The sequence below is a fragment of the Lipotes vexillifer genome, unplaced genomic scaffold (assembly GCF_000442215.2).
Source record: "Lipotes vexillifer unplaced genomic scaffold, Lipotes_vexillifer_v1.1 scaffold240, whole genome shotgun sequence".
In the NCBI taxonomy this organism is placed as follows: Eukaryota; Metazoa; Chordata; class Mammalia; order Artiodactyla; family Lipotidae; genus Lipotes; species Lipotes vexillifer.
The window spans coordinates 6,071,341-6,095,673 of NW_006797481.1; the positions used below are offsets into that span (position 1 = coordinate 6,071,341).

The 24,333-nt window shown below is 36.3% G+C and overlaps 1 protein-coding gene across 1 annotated transcript in view; it reads right to left on the minus strand.

Moving 5' to 3' along the window:
* The window catches only part of ATRNL1 (attractin like 1), a 713,182-nt gene that overhangs the window by 534,679 nt on the left and 154,170 nt on the right, over positions 1 to 24,333 (minus strand). The window contains exon 18 of the mRNA XM_007469606.1: positions 14,064 to 14,282. Within this exon, the coding sequence (XP_007469668.1) occupies positions 14,064 to 14,282 (219 nt within the window). The remainder of the gene's footprint in view (positions 1 to 14,063; positions 14,283 to 24,333) is intronic.

The following is a 24,333-nucleotide window of genomic DNA, read 5'->3' on the forward strand; positions in this document are numbered from 1 at the left end:
GATAGTAATTTAACTCCACAAAATAAAACAAAGAGCACCAATAACAGAACTGTCATTATAAAAGACAGTAAATATATATCTTTTGTCTCCTTTCTTTTACAAGATTTTTAAAGACTGTATTTTAAATGATATAAATAATGGTATTGTTGGGCCTATAATACATAATGTATTCCCCAATAACACCACAGAAGAAGTGTATCAGAGAAAATCTATATTGGGCCAAGTATATGACATGGTATTACTAGATGGTAAACAAAGATCCACAGAAACAAACAAAGAAAACCAAAAATGGTTAATACAAAGATTAATATAACAGAAGCTATAAGTACATACTCATCCTCCTTTTTTTCCTCAGATTCTCTAAAAGACATAAAACTATATCAATAATAACTATAAAAATGGACTGCTGGGTTTGCACCATATACAGATGTAATACATATAACAATACCACAAAAAGGGAAGAAAGAGACTAGACCTATATGAGTAACATTATTTCATCTCACTGGAATTAAGTTAGTATAAATCTGAAGTATATTTTAATAAGATAAGCTATATATGGTAAACCCTGGAGTAACCACTAAGAAAATAACTCATGGACCTCCCTGGTGGCACAGTGGTTAAGAATCCGCCTGCCAATGCAGGGGACACGGGTTTGAGCCCTGGTCCAGGAAGATCCCACATGCCACGGAGCAACTAAGCCCGTGCACCACAACTACTGAGCCTGCGCTCTGCAGCCTGTGAGCCACAACTACTGAGCCCAAGTGCCACAACTACTGAAGCCCACGCACCTAGAGCCCATGCTCTGCAACAAGAGAAGCCACCATAATGAGAAGCCCGCACACCACAACGAAGAGTAGCCCCCGCTTGCCGCAACTAGAGAAAGCCCACACACAGCAACGAAGACCCAATGCAGCCAAAAAATAAATAAATTTTTTTTAAAAAAGAAAGAAAATAACTCATAAAATATAATGAAAAATCATTAAAAATTAAAATGTTATAATATAAATATTCACTTACTGCAAAAAAATAAACAAATGAAGAGTGGAAGAACAGAAAGTTCATGATATACAGGGGAAAAAATAAAATAACTCACATAAATCCAACTGCATCAAAAATAACATTAAATGTGAATAGATCAAATGATTTAATCAAAAGGCAGAAAAGACGGACCAGATAAAAGACAAAGATCTAACTATGTACCCTTCATAGGAGACACACCTAAATACACAAAGAGATTGAAAATGAATGGATGAAAAAAGATATAGCATACAAACAGCAACCACAAGAAAGATGGAATGGCTACAGAAATATCAGATAGACTTTTAAAATGTTACTGAAGATGAAGAGGGATATTTTATAATGATAAAAAGGACAATCCATCGATAAGATATAAAAATTGTAAACATACATGCACCTAACAGAGCCTCAAACTACATGAAGCAAACACCGACAGAAATTAAAACAGAAATAAAGAATTCAACAAAAATAGTTGGAGACGTCAGTACCTCACTTTCAATAATGAATCAAACAACTAGACAGATGATTTGCAAGGGATTAGAAGACTTGGACAACACTATAAACCAACTGGACCAAACAGACATAAATAGAAAAATCCACATAACAGCAGCAGAATATACATTCTTCTTAAGTGCACATAAAAAAACTCTTCAGGATAGACAACATACTAGGTCATAAAACAAACCTCAATAAATTTAAAAGGACTGAAGTCATATAAAGTATGTTCTCTAACCACAATTTAATAAAATTAGAAATCAATAACAGAAAATTTGGGAAAATCACAAAGTGTGGAAATTAAGCAACACATTCCTAAATAACCAATGGATCAAAAAACAAATCATAGGAAAATTAAAAATTACTTTCAGGTATATTAAAATAAAGCATAATATACCAAAACTTACAGGATGCAGCAAAACACTGCTCAGAAAAAAAATTATGGCTGTAAAAGCCTACATTAAAAAAGAGAAAAGGTCTCATATCAACCAACTTTGCACCTTAATAAAGTAAAAAATTAATAGAAAACTAAACTCAAAGCAAGCAGAAGAAAGGAAATAATAAAGATTAGAGTGAAAATAAATAAAATGCAGAGTAGGAAAACAATAAAGAAAATCAATAAAGCCAAATACAAACTGTTCTTTGTAATGTGCAACAAAATCAACAAAGCTTTAGCTAGGCTAACAAAGAAATATACAAAGATACAAATTATTAAAATCAGGAACGAAAGATGAGACATACGACTGACAAAGACTGGGGAAAAGGACTATAGGGAAATACTATGAACAACTGTATGCCAGTAAATTAGATAACCTAAACGATGGGGGATATTCTTAGAAAGATACTAACTACCAAGACTTACTAGAGGAGAAACAGAAAATAGGCACAGGCTATAACAATAAAAAGATTGAGTTAGTAATCAACGAAGTGCCAGAAAAGTATACCCCAAGATCAGCTGGCTTAATTCATGAATTCTACCAAACAGTTAAGGAGAATTAACAATTATTCACAGATATTTCCAAAACACAGAAGCGAAGGGAAGACTTCCTAACTCATTCTATGAGGCCAGTATTAACCTATTACAAAGACAAGACAAACTTATCCCAAGAAAAGATGATGCCAGACCAATACCTCTTATGATTAGAGCTGCAAAGCTTCTCAACAAAATAATAGCAAACTGAATCCACTAGAATATAAAAGGATTATACACCATGACTAAGTTGCATTTATCCCAGGAATGCAAGATTATTTAAATATATGAAAATCAATCAATACAACACAGTATTAGAGAAATAAAGTGGGGTGGGGGTGGATCACAAGATCATCTCAATAGATGGAAAATACTCAACAAACTAGGAATAGCAGGGAATTGTCTTAACCTGATAAAGGGCATGTATAAAAACTTCATAGCTAACATCATATTTAATGGTAAAAGACTGAAAGTTTTCTTTTTAAGGTCAGTAACAAGACAAAACTGTCCTCACTTGTCACTTCTATTCAGTATTGTAGTGGAGGTTCTGGACAGGGCAATTAAGCAAGAAAAAGAAATGAAAGGCAACCAGATTGAAAAAGAAGAAAACTAACTTTACTTTCAGATGGCATAATCTTCTATAGAGAAAACTAAGAAATCCAAAAAAATTATTTAATCTAATAACTGTCTTCAACAATGCTACAGATCAATTATAGAAAAATCTGTTTTATTGTATTTTTATACACTTACAAACTGAAAAGTTTGAAAGTGAAATTAACAAAACAATACCAAATACAATAGCATCAGAAAGAATAAAACATTTAACAATACATTTAACCAAAGAAATGCAAGATTTGTACATTGAAAACTACAAAACATTGTTAAAAGGATTTAATGAAAAGGCATCTGTATTCACGGATTGGAAGACTTAATATTAAGATAGCAATTCATCCCAACTGATCTGCAAATTCAATGTAATCAAATTCCAAAAGACTTTTTTTATAGGAATAGACAAGCAGATCCTAAAATTCATGTTTAGAAACAGAGGGCTCAGATTAGGCAAAACAATCTTGATAAAGAAAAAGAGAGTTGGAGTACTGACAAGTCCCAATTTCAAAACCTACTTCAAAGTTACAGTAATCAAACCATGTGCCATTGTCGTAAGGACAGACATATAGACCATGGAATAGAAGTAGGTCTAGAAATAATACCATACATCTATGGTCAATTGATATTCAACAAGGGTGTCAAGAAGTTTAACTGGGGAAATAGTCTTTTCAACAAATGGTGCCAGGATAGCTTGATATTCACATGCAGAAGGGTAAATCTGGACCCATACTTCACACCATATATAAAAATTAACTAAAAAAGGATCAAAAACCTAAAGGTAAGAGCTAAAATTACAAAAATGTTAGAAGAATATATAGATGTAAATCCTCATGACTTTGGATTAGGCGACAGTTTCTTATATATGACACCTAAAGCTTAAGCAACTAACAGAAAAAAAAAGATATACTGGACATTATCAAAAAAATGCTGTGCCTTGGGCTTCCCTGGTGCCGCAGTGGTTGAGTCCGCCTGCCGATGCAGGGGACACAGGTTCGTGCCCCGGTCCGGGAAGATCCCACACGCCGCGGGTGGCTGGGCCCGTGAGCCATGGCCGCTGAGCCTGCACGTCCAGAGCCTGTGCTCCACAACAGGAGAGGCCACAACACTGAGAGGACCGCGTACCGCAAAAAAAAAAAAATTGTGACTTGTCCCTTGATGTTTGTTTCAGTGGTGTGCTCGAGCTAGTTCCTACTGGCTTGCATCAAATGACACCGTCAAGAGAGTGAAGAGACAACCCACAGAACAGTGGAAAATATTTGAGAATCATATGTCTGATAAGGATCTCATACCCAGAACACATAAATAACTCTTACAATTCTACCATTTAAAAAAAAAAACCCTCAATTTAAAAGTGGGCAAATGATTTGAATAGACATTTTCCACAGAAAGTATATGAGTAGCTAATAAGCACATGAAAAGAACACCGTAAGTCATAAGGGAAATGTAAAACAAAACCACAAAGAGCTACCACTTCACAGCAACTAGGAGGATAATAAAGAAAATGATGTATTAACCCATATTGGTGAGGAGAGTAATTAGAATACACTGCTGGTAGAAATGTAAAATAGTGCAGTAGCTCTGGAAAAAGTCTGGCAGTTCCTTAAAAGGTTAAATACACATTTATAATATGAGTAAAAAATCAACTCCTAGATACATACCAAAGAGAAATTAAAACATGTTTATACAAAAACATATACAAATGTTCATAGCAGCATTATTCATAACAGCAAGAGTGGAAATAAGCTGAAGACCCATCCATTGATGAGTATGAATATGTGGTATGCAATTTAATATTATTCAGCCATAAAAAGAAGTAAAGGACTGATACATGCTACAATATGGATGAACCTTAAAATTGTATGCTAAGTGAAAGAAGTCAGACACTAAAAGACACATTATATGACTGCATTTAAATGAAATGTCCAGAATAGACAAATACACAGAGAAAGAAAGTAGATTAGTGGTTTTCAGGTGTTACAGGGAAGGATGAACAGGTAGTGACTGTTAAAGGGTATGGAATTTTGTCTTGGGGTAATTAAAGTGTTCTGGAATTATATGATGGTAATAGTTGCACACCTACTGACTATACTAGAAACCACTGAATTGTACACTTTAAAATGAAGGATTTTATGTCATATGAGTTATACATCAATAAACAAACAAAGTAGTTAGAACTAATTCGATGAGCTGAAAAATAATTTACACAAATTCTTCACAACTCTATATGTACAAAATTCATAATATTACTTTATCCTTGCTCTCATCAAAAAAGTACAATTTTTTCCCACCATTTGAACATGCATTGGCATGAAGACTTTTTCAGAACAGTGGAATTCAAAAGTAATGGTATGGAAATTTTGAGCTTCCACCTCAAGAGGCATATATACTCTGCTCTCTCCTTCTTCGAATTCTATTCTAAACATATATGTATAGCATCCCAGTCTACACCACCAGAGGATGATAGGCCAAATACAGCAGAGAACAATGATTTGCAGCCTGAGGACCCCTAGATCAAGCTATCAGCTCAAACCACCAGACGTGTGAGTAAAGAATTCTGAGATCATCCAAAACCAGTCAAGCTGCCAGATAAATGGAGCCACAAGAGAAAAATTAGGAGAGACTGGCAGAAGAACTGCCTAGCAGAATTCAGCAAAATAGATGATGCAGAATCATGTGTAAAACTGTTTTAATACAGTGAACCTCGTGTGCTATGTTAAATAACAATGACTAATTAGAAAACAGTCATTTCCAGTTTAAGAGAAAGCTGGAAACACCTAAAGGAAGAATTAATGAATCAAAATATAGATCAGAGGAGGTGCAAGGGTATAAAATACAGACAAGACAATAAGAAAACTTAGGAACATGGTGAAAAAGCCTAACATAAGTGAATCAAACTTTTAGAAATACAGACTACAGTGACACAATGGGACAGATGCAATATTTGAAGAGATAATGGCAGAAAACTTTACAAACATGATGAAAAACACATGTCACAATTAAAAAAAGAAAGATGATACTTAGGTACATCACACTAAAATTGCTGACATCCAAAAACTAAGAAAAAAATATATTTTAAAAGGTCAGAGGGAAGAAAAAGATATATTACTTTCAAAGGAGAAACAATAAAGCTGACAGAGGAATTCTTAAGAGAAAGTAGAAGCCAGGAGAAAAGGAAATTACATCTTCAAATTATTGAAAAAATATATCTGCCAACTCAGAATGCTATTACCAGTAAAAATATCCTTCAAATATGAGGACACACACATACACAATAAAACCTTTTTCAGATGTATAAAAGCTAATTTATAGCCCAATTGAGAAACACACTACTTTAAAATGTTACATAAAGTTCATCAAGCTAAAGAAATGTTATAGCAAAAGGAAATTCAGATCAATAGGGAAAAATGAAGATCACAGAAAATGGTCAATACATGGGTAAATAGAAAGATTTTTTTATTATTATGATTTCTTTATAAGAAAATTATCTTTTTAAAGTAAAAAAAAATAATGTAATGTGTGGTTAATAACATATATAGAAGTAAAATATATGGCAGTAATCACACAAAGGACAGGAAAAGAGCAAATGGATTACACTTTTGTAATATTCTTACCTTATACATGAAGTAGTATAATATTGATTCAAGGTAGACTGTGATAAGATAAAGATGACTATTACAATCACTACAGCAGTCACTAAAAAAAACACAAAAGAGGTATAGCTAAAATTCCAATAAAAGTGATAAAAGTGGACTTTAAAAACACTCAATTAATCTAAAAAAAGGCAAAAGGAGGAACAAACAACAGAGAAAAAAATAAAGGAAATTTTAAAATTGATACCATGATGGTAGGACTAAATTCAATATTACCAATATTATATTAAATCTAAATTGACTAAACAATTTGATAAAAGACAGAGATTATCAGAATAGATTTTAAAAACACATCAACAACAACAATAAAAAACAAGACATTTATGCTGCTTACAAGAGATTCACTGTAAATAAAAACACATAGAAGATTTCCACTTCTGCCCAAGAAGGTTTAACTGCTGTGAGAACTGACCTCTAGTGTAAACATAAGAAAACTGAACAAAATATATGAAACAACTACTTTCAAGTATAACAGGCAGCTCAGGAATAGCATCCCTGAGAAAAAGAAGACAAAATATGACTGCCCTGGCTTGCTATCTGGAGGCAGATTTGAGGATGCAGCCCAGGGAGGAAAACCCAAACCCTCGTTTACTTGAGGAAACAAAGAGCAAAGTTCAGGGAGGCCATGGTGGTTAGGCTTTGTGGGGCAAAATACTAGAGAAGAGAGAGTTGCACACAGCAATCTATAGACAGGTCCCCTTGAATCTTTGGTTAAATAATGAATTGAACACAGTGTGAAACTCTATGAAGCTGGAGAAAGAACCATCCAAAAACAGTAAGTAAAACAATGTCAGGAATTCACGTAGGACTAGGAATAGCTTATACTCCCAAGAGTCAAAGTGGAGAGACCTCTTAATACAAAGAGCATTGTATGCAGAACACAGAAAACCACTGTCTTAGTAGTGGGAATAAATTAGCACTGAACTTAGGGCTGCTATTTACAGGCCGTGACAAATATTAAAAACAATTTCTGAAGTAACACAACTGAATGCCAGAATAAAGTCCAACACACTTAAAGAAATAGAACAAAATTGAATAAGCTAGAAAAAAATCCCAATGTCCAGGATAATACCACCAAAAATAACCAACCTGTAAATTTTGATCCATAATCAGTTAAAATATATATATATATATATATACACACACACACACGCCAATAGAAACAGAGAAAGAAATGGCATACCAATTGGGATGAGTAGAGAAGGATTTTTAAAACAGCTAATAAAAGTATGCCCCATATACTGGAGAATACAGAGTAAAATATCAACATAAGAAGGAGAGAAATGTAAAATATAAAAATGACTAAAATTCAATTTCTAAGATGAAAAAATATATACAAAATTTAAAATAAATTTAATAAGGAAAAAACCGTCTTTTCAACAAATGGTGCTTATAGCCATGAATAAAAGAATTAAGCTGGATCCCTATCTCACACCACACACAAAAATTAACTCAAAACAGATCAAAGACCTAAATGTAAGAGCTAAAACTACTAAAGCCTGAAGAGAAAACATAGGTACAAACCTATGGGATCTTTTATTATACATGATTTCACAGGCGTGAAACCAACAGCACAAGAAAGAATAGAAAAAATAGATAAAACATGAAAATTTAAAACTTTGGTGGGGACTTCCCTGATGGTACAATGGTTAAGAATCCACCCGCCAATGCAGGGGACACGGGTTCGATCCCTGGTCCAGGAAGATCCCACATGCTGCAGAGCAACTAAGCCCATGTGCCACAACTAGTGAGCCTGCACTCTAGAGTCTGAGAGCCACAACTACTGAGCCCGCGTGCCACAACTACTGAAGCCCACACGCCTAGAGCCCATGCTCCTGAACAAGAGAAGCCACTGTAATGAGAAGGCCACGTACCACAAGGAAGAGTAGCTCCCACTCGCCAAAACTAGAGAAAGCCCTCGCGTAGCAACGAAGACCCAACACAGCCAAAAATAAATAAATGAACTTATTAAAAAAAAAAAAAAAACTTTTGTGCTTCAGAGGGCACTATCAAGAAAGTGAAAGACAACCCACAGAATGGGTGAAAATAATTGCAAATCAATCTTTAGTAAGGGACATATGCAGAATATATAAAGAACACTCACAGTTCAATAATAAAAAGACAAATACCCCAATTAAACAATGTGCAAAGAATCCAATAGACATTTCTCAAAAGAAGAAATACTAATAGCTGATAAACACATGAAAAGATGTTCAACATCATTAGCCACCAAATGACTGCAAATCAAAACCACAATGAGACACTACTTCACACCCATAAGGATGACTACAATCAAAACGATGTGAATGGAATATTACTAAGCGATAAAAAGAAACAAAACTGAGTTACATGTAGTGAGGCAGATGGACCTATAGAGTCTGTCACAGAGAGTGAAGTAAGTCAGAAAGAAAAAAATAAATACAGTATGCCAACGCATATATATGGAATCTAAAAACGAACAAACAATGGTGCTGATGAACCTAGTTGCAAGGCAGGGATAAAGATGCAGACATAGAGAATGGACTTGAGGACGTGGAGTGGGAGGGGGAAGCTGGGGCAAAGTGAGAGTAGCATCGACATACATACACTACCGAATGTAAAATAGTTAGCTAGTGGGAAGCAGCTGCATAGCACGGGGAGATCAGCTCCGTGCTTTGTGATGATCCATAAGGAGGGTGGGAGGGAGGCTCAAGAGGCAGGGGATATGGGGACATGTGTATGCATATGGCTGATTCACTTTGTTGTGCAACAGAAACTAACACAGTATTGTGAAGCAATTATACTCCAATAAAGATCTATTTAAAAAAAAAAGGATGTGAAATAAGCAATGTTGGCAAGGATGTAGAGTAATTGTAACCCTCATGCACTGCTGGTGGAAATGTAAAATAACACAGCAGCTTTGAAACAGTCAGGCAGTTCCTCAAAAGGTTAAACATAGTTACCATATGACCTAGGTATTCCATTCCCAAGGTAATAAAAATATGTCCACACATAAACTTGTACATGAATATTCATAGATGCATTATCTTAAAAACGAAAAATTAGAAACACTCAAATGTTCATCAAATGATGAATGAATAAACAAAATGTAGTACAGTCATACAATGGAATATTATTTGGTAATAAAAAGAAATGAAGCACTGCTATATGCCACAACATGGATAAACCTCGAAAACACTATGCGGTGTGAAAGAAGCCAGTAAAAGAAGACTACAATTATATGACTCAATTTATATAAAATGTTCAGGATATGTAAATCCATAGCTGACAAGGGTGGGGGGTGGTTAAACAGGCCATGACTGCTAATAAGTACAAGGTTTCTTTGAAAGATGATAAAAGTGTTTTTAAACTGACTGTAGTGATGGTTGTATAACTCTGAATATACTAAAAACCACTGAGTTATACACTATAAATGGGTAAACTGTATGGTATGATGATTAGTCTTATGTGTTGATGAAGCTGGGTTATAGTACCTCAGGTATTTAATCAAACACTAATGACCTCCTCCTGAGTGTGGTAGGGACCTGAACATATGATGGGATAGTCATTCTGATGATTAGGTTGTTACATGGCACAGGTGGCTTTGAGAAAGGGACATCATCCTGGATGGACTCAGTCAGATGATCCCTTAAAAGGCATTAGTCTCTACTTGAAGGAGATTCAAAGTGTGGGTGATCCCATTTCAGTTGTCGAGACTCTACAATGCGAGTTCTGGAGACGGAAGGGGGATGAGGGAGAGAACGTGAGCATTCTTTCAGAGCCGAAGTGGTCACCGGCTGACAGCCAACTAGAAAACAGTCACCTCAGCCCTACAATTGCAAGGCACTGAATTGTGCCAACATGTGAATGAGCTTGGAAGCAGATTCTTTTCTAGAGGGCTGGTCAAGTATTTTGTAAAATGTCCTTCAATGTTGTTTGGTCTGATGTTTTCTGATGACTAAACCGGGTTATAGATTTGGGGGAAGAATACCACAGAAGTGAGGTGCCCTTCTCACCACATCATATCAGGGGGTATGTGATATCAACATGACTTATTACTGGTGTTGTTAACCTTGATCACTTGTTTATGGTGATGTCGCCTTACATCCTCCACTGTAAAGTTACAGTTTTTCCACATCTACACTCTATTCACTAGGAGTCGCCATGTCCAACTCACACTCAAGGGGAGAGAAATTAAGCTCCACTTCCTAGGGGAATGAGTGTCAAGGTACTTGTGGACATACATTCAAACCACCACATTAATTAATAAATATTTTTGAGGAAGATATTTGGAAGCTACACAAATATATTTTTTCTCCTTAAAGTTTCACCCACTAATTTGAACATTCTTAAGAAGACTATTCTTACGGCACTTATTACTGTGGGGCTCTAACAGCAATTTTTTATTTCCCTCATTCATTCTACATTTATTATTTGGAATTTTCTGTAAGGAATATTTATCCATTCTCACCCATTTATTATCTATTCAATCACTTAAATCACATGGATATGTATTCTGTTCTTTGGGTTACAATCCAACACAATCATAATTTTTTGCCCAGATTTGACCCATTAAGAACTCTTTCTGGTTGGCTGTGTCCCTTTGACATGCTCCCATCCTCCTTTATTTTGTTTTGAGCACTTTCTTACTTTCTGGCATTAAACAATACTTCAGGTTCACCTTGTGTTCTCCCTGCCCCAGCCCTAGAACCAGCCATTACTCCAGAGAGCCCTGGTTCCTTTCATTGGAAAATGGTATTTAGAAACCAGGATTGTGGGCACTGAATGTGCTCATTGCTACTGGGGCATCATGGCTTCCAGGCCCTCTTGGAGAACTGAGCTAGAAAATATATGTATATACACCTCTGCATATATATATTAAATATTAAAATAAACTTGAATTCATGCTTATACTCTAAACCAATACCAGGAATCTTTTTTCTTTCTTTTCTTTTCTTTTTTTTTTCTTTTGGCCATGCCGCACGGCATGTGGCATCTTAGTTCCCCAACCAGGGATCGAATCCGTGGCCCCTGCAGTGGAAGCTCGGAGTCCTAACCACTGGACCACCAGGGAATTCCCCACAGGGTTCTTTATAGTCTTCACTCTTCGCATGTTTTTTTAATAGATCTTCATTGGAGTATAATTGCTTCACAATACTGTGTTAGCTTCTGTTGTACAACAAAGGGAATCAGCCATATGCATACACATGTCCCCATATCCCCTCCCTCTTGACCCTCTCTCGCATCCTCCTTATGGGTCATCACAAAGCACGGAGCTGATCTCCCTGTGCTATGCTGCTGCTTCCCACTAGCTAACTACTTTACATTCGGCAGTGTATATATGTCGATGCTACTCTCACTTTGCCCCAACTTGCCCCTCCCACCCCGTGTCCTCAAGTCCATTCTCTATGTCTACGTCTTTCTGTGACGGTAGGAAACCTGGCTCACATTAAACACAATTAATTTATATATTTGTCCAAACCTACTAAACATATAAAGTATTGTTAGAATTGTTCATCTGTACTATGTGAGAAACAAATTTACCAATCAGAATATAATGTTTATGTAGGTTTTTTTTCTTTAGTTTTACAGTATCCAGCCAAAACGCTGTTTTCCAAGGTTACTTAGGTCAGCTCACTATTTTGATGAGGTTATGGCATTTGTAATACAGTTAAATTTATTTCTCACAGTTTGCATTCCCTTATGGGATCCCCTGACACGCTGGTTGACTTATTTTTTTAATTTGCCGTCAGGAAAGTTCATTCTTTGTGGTATACAGTATGGTTTGACAAATGCCTAGAGTCATTATGAACTACCACAGTGTCATAAAGAAGAGTCCCACAGCACAAAAAATTCCATTATGAGGTCCCCTTGAAGGCAATCCCTACCTTTACTACTTCTGGCAAATAACTGAGCTCTTTTCCATCTCCATAGTGCAATATGTAGCCTTTTGGTCTGGCTTCTTTCACTAAGTAAAAGGTATTTAAGATTCAGCCATGTTGTTGTATGAATCAATAGTTTGTCCCTCTTCTTGGTTTTCATATACACTAAAGTTTATGTCGAAGCACCACATTCCCTTAGTCCATCTGGTTTCAGTGCAACACCCTGTCAGCGCCGCACCTAAAGCAAGTTCTGCAGTATCTCCCCACTTTTTTGCCTCAGAATGTTCACTGGTATCATGATAAGCTATTAATCAGACATGCTGGCACAGCTCAGAAGTACAATACCCCCAGAGGCATCACTCAACCATCAATGGAAGAGAGTTAGTGGATAAATTCCCCACCCCCACCCCCCAATCCCTGAGGGTTAACTCTGAGAAGCATTCTGCATAGTTCTTCATAGGTCCCTAGTGTGTCTGAGCTCAAATTTCCCAGTATAGTAGCCAGCCTAATAATGTACATATCATTGGTTTTTCTCCCGTCTTTGAAACTCTCTATTCCCTCAATTGTGCTTCCTAGGTTCATCTCGTAAATAAACTATCTCACCCAAGTCTTTGTGTCTTCTGGAACACTCTTCCCCCAGACAGCCACAGGATTCACTCCCTCATCTACTTGAGGTGTTTATTAACCATTACTTCTAAGTGAGATCTTCTCTTACCAGTCTTTTAAATTGCAAGCTTTATCCCCCTTCCTTGCTTTATTTAATAGCACTTATCACTACCTAACTTCATATACATATATATGTGTGTGTAATTAATTTTATTAATTTCAACTCGAATACAGGCTCAATTAATGCAGTGATTTTAGTCTATTTTTTTCATTGTTATGTCTCTAGCACGTAAAACACTCTTTGCACATAGTAGGCACTCAATAAAAACATACTGAATAAATTAATTTTTCAAGAAGGTTGATTTTATTCCATATAAGAACAGACTCCCTATTTTAAAAACTCTAAAAACTTTACTGACCTTCAAAATTGAACGGTACCAAATACCAAGGGTCAAATGACTCTATCATGGATATTATACAAAATATTCCCATACTTAGCCTGACTGGATCCTCTGAGCTGCCTTTGAATTCTAAGATAGTATAATATTATAAACAATAAAAGACTACACTACAGTATAGAAATTTGGTATGAAACCAACATTTTTTTCCTTTTAACAGTTCACATGAAACCAAATCTAACAATTACATACCATGCATCTGGTCAGCCTGTTTAATGATTCCAAACATAATACCACCTATACAACAAACATGGATATAGGAAAGAATTTTTTTAATCCTTTAAATTTGAGTCTCATTTTCATTTTTTTTTTTTCTAAATCTTTATTATAAGAAAGGAAAGTAATTCTTGGTGTCCTTGAGCAGAAGCTAAAATTGCTTTCATCACATTTTTATTACCTGGACACTGGATAAAGGACCACTCATAGTTCTTCTCTTTAGGACAAACACTGGTGTCAAGAACCATCTCATTATTTTGCATTCCAACAAGCTTCATTGGTCCCCGGGAAGACCCTTCAATGCAGTGTCCTCTTCCTGTATTACTAGGATCGTTGCACCAGCCACAACCAGGCTGTTCCAAACATTGTCCACATGTTCTCAATCCAGAACAATTTTGAGCTGCATGGCAGGAACATCATTAACAAGTGTGTTATACGACTTTATATTCAAATAGAATTGCAAGCTAATGGAAAAATAAATATGATCTGAAAAAACGCAGTAAAAAGTCATCTATAGTTAACGTAAACATTTTATGTAATAATAAGAGACAGTAATTACTTCAAAAGCAAATAAAACATACATTATGAACAAAGAGAAGATGAATGGACTGACTTGAGGGTGAATAAAGCTGTGGTACCATGACAGGGAGAAAAACGAAGCCAGCATTTAAACACTCCTGAGAACTTTGCCAGTATTAAGACCTTTTGGGAACTGATCCAGGGGCCTGCAGACAACACTGTCTGTGATATAGAGCAATGTTAGTTGTTCTTGTTGTGCCTAGGGAGGGCCTTCAAGGAAAAAATCTGCATCTTCCTGTGAATGTCCAGTGTAAGTCATGCTTACTCACTCCCTGGGATAGCTGAACCCAGCTGGACTGCCTCTCATGGACAATGGTCTTCCCAAGGGTCCAAGATACTAGCATTTGCCTGCCACGTGATGTTTAACAGCAGTCTCACTCAAAGAGCCAAACTGAATGGGAATATGGAAACTGGATACTCTGCCTTAGCAGGCAACCAGCAGGACAGGCTCTCTCTGACTTTCAGGGCTGCAGAATATCACCTCAAGAATCACTCACTGAAGCTCAACCTTTTTTTGTTCAACTGATGTATAGACTATGAGCCCCAACTAAGCCTGCGAATACTGTGATGTCTTTTCCAAGGATAAACATATTACAGTCTGCCATAATAATCATAATAGCTGCTATGTGATGTTTCAGATTTTTAATTCACAATCATAGTACCTTATATCAGGCTGAGACTTTTTAAAATTAGTTTCACTGATGTTTTGCTAGCAAAGGTACACTTTGTATTGGGACTTATTTATCTATATAAGATAGTGCATAGGTACAAATACCATGAATGATGCCTTCTAATGGCATGCTAGAAAAACCTCAGAGGAAAAAAAACGGTAGACTTCTGGCAGTCTCAATTTCATTTTTGTCGTGGTAATAACTGCCACTAGTGTTTTACTATTACTGGAAACAGAAATGTTCCTCAGAAAGCTGCAAATAAGAATAGTGCAAGCTTCTCACTGAACATCAGGAACTCAATATAGTAGGCTGTGCAGGGATAGTACAATACTGGTTTAAAGAATTCATCAATTACAGTATGATTTGTTGTTATGAATTTTTTCAGTGCTGAGCATTTCAGACTGGATGTGAAATGCTCCTATACTTCCTTAATAATAAATTTAAAAGGAAGAATATTCTTTGAGTCACTGAACACAAGTCATTAATGTTAACCCTGTAGATAAATAATTCAGTGACATGAACATACTTCTTTTTGAAATTTTTTTAAGCAGTAAATGGTGTTAAATGGCACTTCATTTAAAATATCCTTAGATAAGTGAACATTTTATATATTACCGTACTCCTCCCTAGACTTTTTGCTGTGAAATATTTCTCTTTTATCTGCGATTGTAGCTAGCCCACAGTATCATTGACTAGATTATTCTAATTGTCTTCAAAACTATATTGGGTTGCTATGAAATCAATGGGGAACAATGTAAAATATCAAATTAGGTATGCTATCTTGACATTCTAATTTACTATCATGTGATGAATTGAAGTAAATCTTTACTAGATCGCACCCAAAATAAATCTAGGCTTTATATTTATAGTCTATAGATATCTCCTAGGAAAATAAAATTTATTTTAGGATTACCTTTTTAAGGAAAAATAACCAATCAAATGTCTTGAAGAAGCATAATGTACAATTAAACCTAAACTATTTTCAAACACAACATACCTGTTATTGCTTTTCAAACAACTGGGTAAATCTTAGATGAAAGAATCCTGCCTTTCTTACACTGACTGAATGACAAACTATTAACTATTAATGACAAACTATCTATTAGACTTTAGGCTTTAATAATGAATTACAAAATGTCATCTTCAGAGCAACGTTCTATTCTCTTATGTTTTATTTTAGGTATGAAACTATTACAAAAGGTAATGTTGGTTTAGTTATTACTCAAGAGTGGAGAGCAACATGCATTGCTGAAAAATTAACAGAATATTCATTCTTTAGTTTGTAATGGAGACTAAAAAACTGAAAGACTCTAATGCTTTTTCTTTTCTTACGGAAACAATAATATAGGAAAGCTTTTGTAGGCTGTGCTATTTTGAGTAAGTTATGGCTAGTCTGAAGACTCTGTATGAGCTATAAGTAATTAGAGCAATTACTTTTATTTTATTTTATTTACTTATCTTTGGCTCTTTGAAAGATTAATTCTAACAGGTCCTCGCAGTGAATATCAAAGAAAAACCCCTTTGTGCTTCCAGCACGGGAGGGGAAAAGGAACAATTCTGAGATATGCCAGAGCACTGTTTTTCTTACCAAGGCCTGGAGAAACAATTTAATAGAGCCTAAACTACTGGGGCCTAAATGACCTGGCTAAAGGGAAATAACCAACTCTAACCTGCTCTAGTCTTTCGTGTGGAGGGAAGAGAAATATACAACTCCAGCTCCCTCCAGCCATGCTGTACCACCTAAGAGTGGAATAAAGACTGAGTAGCACTAGTTAAGTGAAGTTCACAGAACAGTATGGGGCACAGGCTCACCAAAAGAATAAGACCTAATCACAGGACTATAGAATACTTCCCCTCCCGCACACCCTACTACTACATTACTAAAAGCCTATTTACAGCAGTTTCTTTCAGTGTTTGCTGGTTAAAAACATGGAAAAGAATTAAACGTTGATAGAGAAGGAGTTTGTTTTCCATAAGGAGTGGGTCACTGCCAGGTAAATACTATTGCCAAAAAACACAAGGGCTCCTTGAGGCAAAGTAAAATGCCCCTCTTCCCCACAAGGATATACAGGGCATATAATTTTAAAAGCTATGGAACAAAAATAACTTCTATTAGACATCATCAGTTCAAATGAGCTATATATATAGCCACAGGGAAGGCAAATGTGACAATAGACATAACAGTGAAAGAAAAGACCTATGGAAATGAAAAATCCAGCAGACTAGACTAACTGCTCAAGGAACAAACTGCAGAAGTAGAAAATAAGCCTCTATAACAATCAAGAAAACAAAAGAAGCAAAAGATCAAAAACAAGAGATGCCAAAGCAGGACTGAAGAAGTGACCTGTGCATGCCTAGCTGACAATCCCACCAGCAGCAGTTATCATCATTTAGTTCAACAGTGGTAAAAATGCAACTCATATCTGGGTTCAAATAGTTAATCATTTTTAATTTACCCTTCAAAAAATGCAGTTACAATTTTTACAGTGGAGGGTTCTCAAAAAAATTCATTCTGAATAGATAAAAAGTCCCAAATTTGGGCTTCCCTGGTGGCACAGCGGTTGAGAGTCCGCCTGCCGATGCAGGGGACACGGGTTCGTGCCCCAGTCCGGGAAGATCCCACATGCCGTGCAGCGGCTGGGCCCGTGAGCCATCGCCGCTGGGCCTGCGCGTCCGGAGCCTGTGCTCCGCAATGGGAGAGGCCACAACAGTGAGAGGCCCATGTGCCACAAAAAAAAAAAAAGCCCCAAATTTTTAAAAACCATAAAAAAGGAAAAATATCTGAATCTCACTTAGCAAACAAAGAGATGGAAAGTACAAGTGAATTTAAGAGATATTAAGCTTGCAGTTGGATCAAGATGACAAAGTGGAGCTCACCTCCCCACTACAAACACATCAAAAATACATCTACAGGTGGAACAGTTTTCACAGAAAACTAACTGGAAACTGGCAGAAGATCTCTTATACAACCAAAGCTGTAAGAAAGATCCCCAAGTAACTGGGTAGGACAGAAAAAAAAAAAAGCATCAGGACAGATCCGAGGCCTGTGGGAGGAATCTGTGAAGGAGAGAGGGTACACACGGGCAGGTCCTTGCCCTGAAAAGCCCCCCTGCAAGCTGGGAGGAGCCTGGACTCTGCTCAGAAACAGCATGCACCTGCTGGCTTCCTAGCTATCTGTGCAGACAGACCAGTGCTGACAGCTGCCACACAACAGAACAGTTGGCCTTAATTGATATCTACAGGACACTACATCCAAAAAGACCAAAATACACATTCTTTTCAAGCACACATAGAACATTCTCTAGGATAGACCACATACTAGCATATAAAACAAGCCTCAACAAATTTAACAGGATAGAAATTATTTCAAGCATCTTTCCTGACCACAATGGTATGAAACTAGAAATCAACCACAGAAAGGAAAATGGGGAAAAGGATCACACAAAGACTAAAAAGCATGCTATTAAAAAAACCAATGGGTCAATGATGAAATCAAAGAGGAAATCAGAAAATACCTCAAGACAAATGACAATAAAAACACAACCTTACAAAATCCATGAGAGGCAGCAAAAGCAGTCCTAAGAGGGAAGTTCATAGCAATACAAGCCTTCCTCAAGACACAAGACAAATCTCAAATAAACAACCTAACCTACCACCTAAAAGAATTAGAAGAAGAAGAATAAACAAAACCTATAGTCAGCAGAAGCAAGGAAATAAAGATAAGAGAGGAAATAAATAAAATAGAAATCAAAAAACAATAGAAAACATCAATAAAACCAACAGTTGGTTTTTCACAAAGATAAAAATTGAAAACCTCTAGCCAGGCTCACCAGTAAGAAAAGAGAGAGGACCCAAATAAGCAAAATAAGAAGTGAAAGGGGAGAAGTAACAACTGACGCTGCAGAAATACAAAAAGTCATAAGAGAATAAAAGAAACAGGCATACAAATATGAAGAGTTGGGGATTCCCTGGTGGCGCAGTGGTTGAGAGTCCGCCTGCCGATGCAGGGGACACGGGTTTGTGCCCCGGTCCGGGAAGGTCCCACATGCCGCGGAGCGGCTGGGCCCATGAGCCATGGCCGCTGAGCCTGCACATCCGGAACCTGTGCTCCACAATGGGAGAGGCCACAACAGTGACAGGCCCGCGGGCCGCAAAAAAAAAAAAAAAAAAAAAAAAAAAAAATGAAGAGTTATATGCCAACAAACTGGACACCCTACCTGAAATGGAAAAGTCTCTAGAAATACACAGCCTACCAAATTTGAGGCAAGAAGAAACAGATAATTTGAATAGACTGATCACTAGAAGTAAAATAGAATCTGTAAAAACAAAACAAAACAAAACAAAAACTCCCTGCAAACTAAAGTCCAGGACGAGGACCGGACAGCTTCACTGGGGAAGTCTACCAAACATTCAAAGAAGAATTTATACCCATCCTCCTCAAACCATTCCAAAAGACTGAAGGGAAGGGACACTCCCAAAGTCATTCTATGAAGCCACCATCCTCTGATACCAAAACCAGACAAAGATATTACAAAAAAAGAAAATTACAGGCCAATATCTTTGATGACTATAGATGCAAAAATCCTCAAAAAAGTAGCAAACTGAATCCAACAATACATAAAATGAATCATACACCATGATCAACTTGGATTCATTCCAGGGTTGCAAGGATGGTTCAACATACACAAGTCAATCAATGTGATACACCCGATCAACAAAAGGAAAGACAAAAACCACATGATCATTTCATTACACGCAGAAAAAGCATTTGATAAAATTCAACATCCATTCATGATAAAAACTCTCACTAAACTGGGTATAGAGAGAACAAATCCCAACATAATAAAAGCCATTTACAACAAACCAAAAGCCAAAATAATATTCAATGTTGAAAAGCTGAAAGCCTTCTCACTAAATTCAGGAACAAGACAAGTATGCTCACTTTCACCACTTCTACTCAACACAGTACTGGAAGCCCTAGCCACAGCAATCAGACAAGAATTGGAAAGAAAGACATAAAACTGTCATTATTTGCAGATGACAGTATATGCTATATAGAGAGAGAACCCTAAAGACTCCTTACAAAGACTATTAGAATTAATAAGTGAATTCTGCAAGGAAGCAGGATACAAGATTAACATATAGAAATCTGTTGCATTTCTTTACACCAACAATGAAATATCAGAAAGTGAAAGTGAAAAAAAATCTTGTTTAAAATCACATCAAAAAACTAAAATACCTAGGAATAAACTTAACCAAGGAGGTGAAAGATCTATACACTGAAAACTATAGAACACTGATAAAGGAAACTAAAGATGATTCAAAGAAATGAAAAGATATCCCATGCTCTTAGATTGGAAGAATTAATATTGTTAAAATGACCACACCACCCAAACCAATCTATAGATTTAATGCAATCCTTATCAAAATATGCATGGCATTTTTAACAGAACTAGAACAAATAATCTTAAAATTTATATTGAACCAAAAAAGATCCAGAATTGCCAAAGCAATCCTGAGGAAAAAGAACAAAGCTGGAAGCATGACCTTCTCAGACTTCAGACAATACTACAAAGCTACAGTAATCAAAACAGCATGGTACTGGCACAAAAACAGACATATGGCTCAATGGAACAGAATAGAGAGCCCAGAAATAAATTCACACACCTACAGCCAATTAATCTATAACAAAGGAGTCAAGAATACACAATGGAGAAAAGACAGTCCCTTCAACAAGTGGTGCTGGGAAAGCTGAACAGCTACATGTAAATCCATGCAATTAGAAAAATCCCTCATACCATATATAAAAATAAACTCAAAATGGTTTAAAAACCTAAAGATAAACATGACACCATAAAACTTCTAGAAGAGAACATAGGCAAAACATTCTCTGACATAAATCATATCAATGTTTTCTTAGGTCAGTCCCCCAGCGCAAAAGAATTAAAAGCAAAAATAAACAAATGGGACCTAGTCAAACTTAAAAGCTTTTGCCCAGCAAAGGAAATCATCAACAAAATGAAAAGACAACCTATGGAATGGGAGAAAATATGTGCAAACGATGTGACCAACAAGGGGTTAATATCTAAAATATACAGACAACTCATATAACTCAATAACAAAAAAACAAACAACCCAATCAAAAAATGGGCATAAGACCTAAATAGACATCTCTCCAAAGAAGACACAAAGATGGTCAAAAGGCACATGAAAAGATACTCAACATCACTAATCATCAGAGAAATGCAAATCAAAGCCACAGTGAGGTATTACCTCACACCAGTCAGAAAGGTTATCATCAAAAAGTCTACAAATAATAAATGCTGGAGAGGGAGTGGACAAAAGGAAACCCTCCTACACTGTTGACGGGAATGTAAATTGGTGCAGCCACTACGGAAAACACTATGGAGGTTCCTTAAAAACTAAAAACAGAGCTACCACATGATCCAGCAATCCCACTCCTGGGCATATACCCAGAAAAGACAAAAATACTAATTTGAAAAGATACATGCATTCCAATGTTCATAGCAACACTATTTACAACAGCTAAGACATGGAAAAAACCCAAGTGCCCATAAAGTGATGACTGGATGACTGGCTTAAGAAGATGTGGTGTCATAAAAAAAGAATGAAATATTGCCATATGCAGCAACATGGATGGACCTAGAGATTATCATATTAAGTCAGACAGAGAAAGATATCAAATATTATATGATATCACTTATATGTAGAATCTAAAAAAAAACGAATCTATATACAAAACAGAATCACAGACATAGAAAACAAACTTACAGTTACCAAAGAGGAAAGGAGGGGGCGGGGGGGAATAAATTAGGAGTATGGGATTAACAGATACAAACTACTATACATAAAACAGATAAGCAACAAGGATTTACTATACAGCACAGGGAACTATATTCAATCTTATAATAACCTATAATGGAAAATAATATGAAAAAAGAATATATATATGTATATATATATAACTGAATCACTTTGCTATATACCTGAAACTAACACAATATTGTAAATCAACTATACTCCAATAAAAAAAGGCAAAAACAAGAGATATTGATATATATCCAAAAATTCCAATGACTATTTTAAGATTTCCAATAAGAGTAAACAGAAGAAAACAAATAATTTGACATTAAGGAACATTTTTAGCAGATGACGGAAAACTACTCTCCAAATTAAGAGCGAATGAGAATCCATTTTTGAAATCCACATCAACTATTGTAAAACTGAATTCAAATAAACTGCAAAATTTTGAATGCCAAGGATAAAGAGAATAGTCTTAAAAGCTCTCAAAGAAAGGGAAAAAAAAAGATGTCCCACAAAAGAATGAAAATTAGATTGGCATGAAAATTCTTATCCACAACACTGAGTGCTAGACCTTCTAAGGAAACAATTTATTTAGAACTCCACACCCAGGCATTTTATCATTCAAGTGAACATGAAAAATGCACTTTTAGACATGCAAAGACTCAGAAAGTTTACTAGCCACAAATTTATTTGGAAAGAATTACTGAAGACTATTTTCCAGAAGATGAACAAATGAAAAGAATGGAATATAAGAAAGATTTGTGAATGGAGAAGACAACTTAGACTTAACTCTAAATAATTTTCAGAAAGTTCTTAAAAGTTTAAGAGCTTGGAGACTTTCCAAGTTCCTTTTTCCCTACCTTTTAGCCTTTTTGCATTGTGAAATATAACACACATACATAGAAGTACATAAAGAAAAATGTGATACTAATAAATTATTTTAAATGAATACTCTGTGCCTGCATGCAGCCTAGAAGTAGAACATTGCCTCCTTTGTACCCTTTTCCTAACCAGCACCCCTAATCTTTTCCAGCAGCATCCACTATTTGACATTTATAAGAATAACTTTTCACCTTACCCTACAGTTCTACCTAAAAAATTCATTCCTAAACAATATAGCATAGTTTTGCCTATTTTCAACTTTATCTAAATGGGTCATACATATATAGTCTTTTGTGAAACAAACACAACAATCAAGGCAGGAGAAGCTGAGCAATGTCTCAACTCCCCACAAGTCTCCGGGACTGGTATTTCAACCTTCCTCAACAGCTGGCTCCTAGTTATAAGACGTTTTCTGTGCTAGCAAGACCATTTTATGCCTTCAACACCCCCTTGTCACACACTTGATCACGTACGTCCCCATTCCTTATCAAAATTCCTAAAATGGGATAGCAACAGGGAGCTCAACCCATAACAGGTCCAGCCATACCCATCCCAGGAACACCTCTCCACTTGATGCCAAGAGCCTGGAAGAATAAATGCACACAACAGCTACAGCCTGCAAGTTCTAGCCTACACTGTGGCAATTACCACTTTGTCCCAGCTCTTCAAGCAACACTGGTGCCCGATATGGAACAAATATGGATTTGGTTGGGTCCCTAGGGGAAGGAAACATCCTCCCTGGGAGTAATGTAAGGTCTGGAAGAGACAGTTAGTCTCCACCTGTATTGGCTTAAGCAGCTGCCTCTAAATGAGGGCACTCATCTGAGCAATAAGGGCTTATAACTGGATGACCATGCTGCCTCATAACTACACAGTACCTAGTAACACAGACTGTCAGGTGCTTCCTCATTCTATAGTCCTTATAAAACATGAGACCAGCAAGAGGCAGGGTCTTCCCCCAAAGCACAACCCACAGTAAGTTGAGTACTGGCCTGGTGACACAACTTCCCATGTGACGACAAGATTATACATCTTGCATTTGTAGCAAATATATCACCACTGATATATCCTTGCCAAAAAATACTTAACTTTTAATCTAATCATGAGGAAACAATCAGACAAATCCAAGTTGGGAAGCCTACAAAACAACTGCTGTAGGTTCTTAAAAAAAAAAAAACACAGTTATAATAAAAGACGACACAGGAACTGTGCTAGATTAAAGGACACTAAAGAAGCACAACGAAGCAATGCGATCCTTCTGAAGTGAGCACTTTCATGAAGTGTTACTCTGTTTTCAACACACGCTCAGAGTTCAGGGGAACACAAATGTAGCAAAATGCTCATAGCAGGGTAATATACTCAGGGGAATTCAAAATGATGGTATAATGTAAATCAGGGGCTTACAGCATTAAGAGGTTTTAAAACTAGCTTTTACTTGTAAGTAGCAATTTTTAATTATAACTAGTGACAATATTTTTTCTCATTTTTTAAACT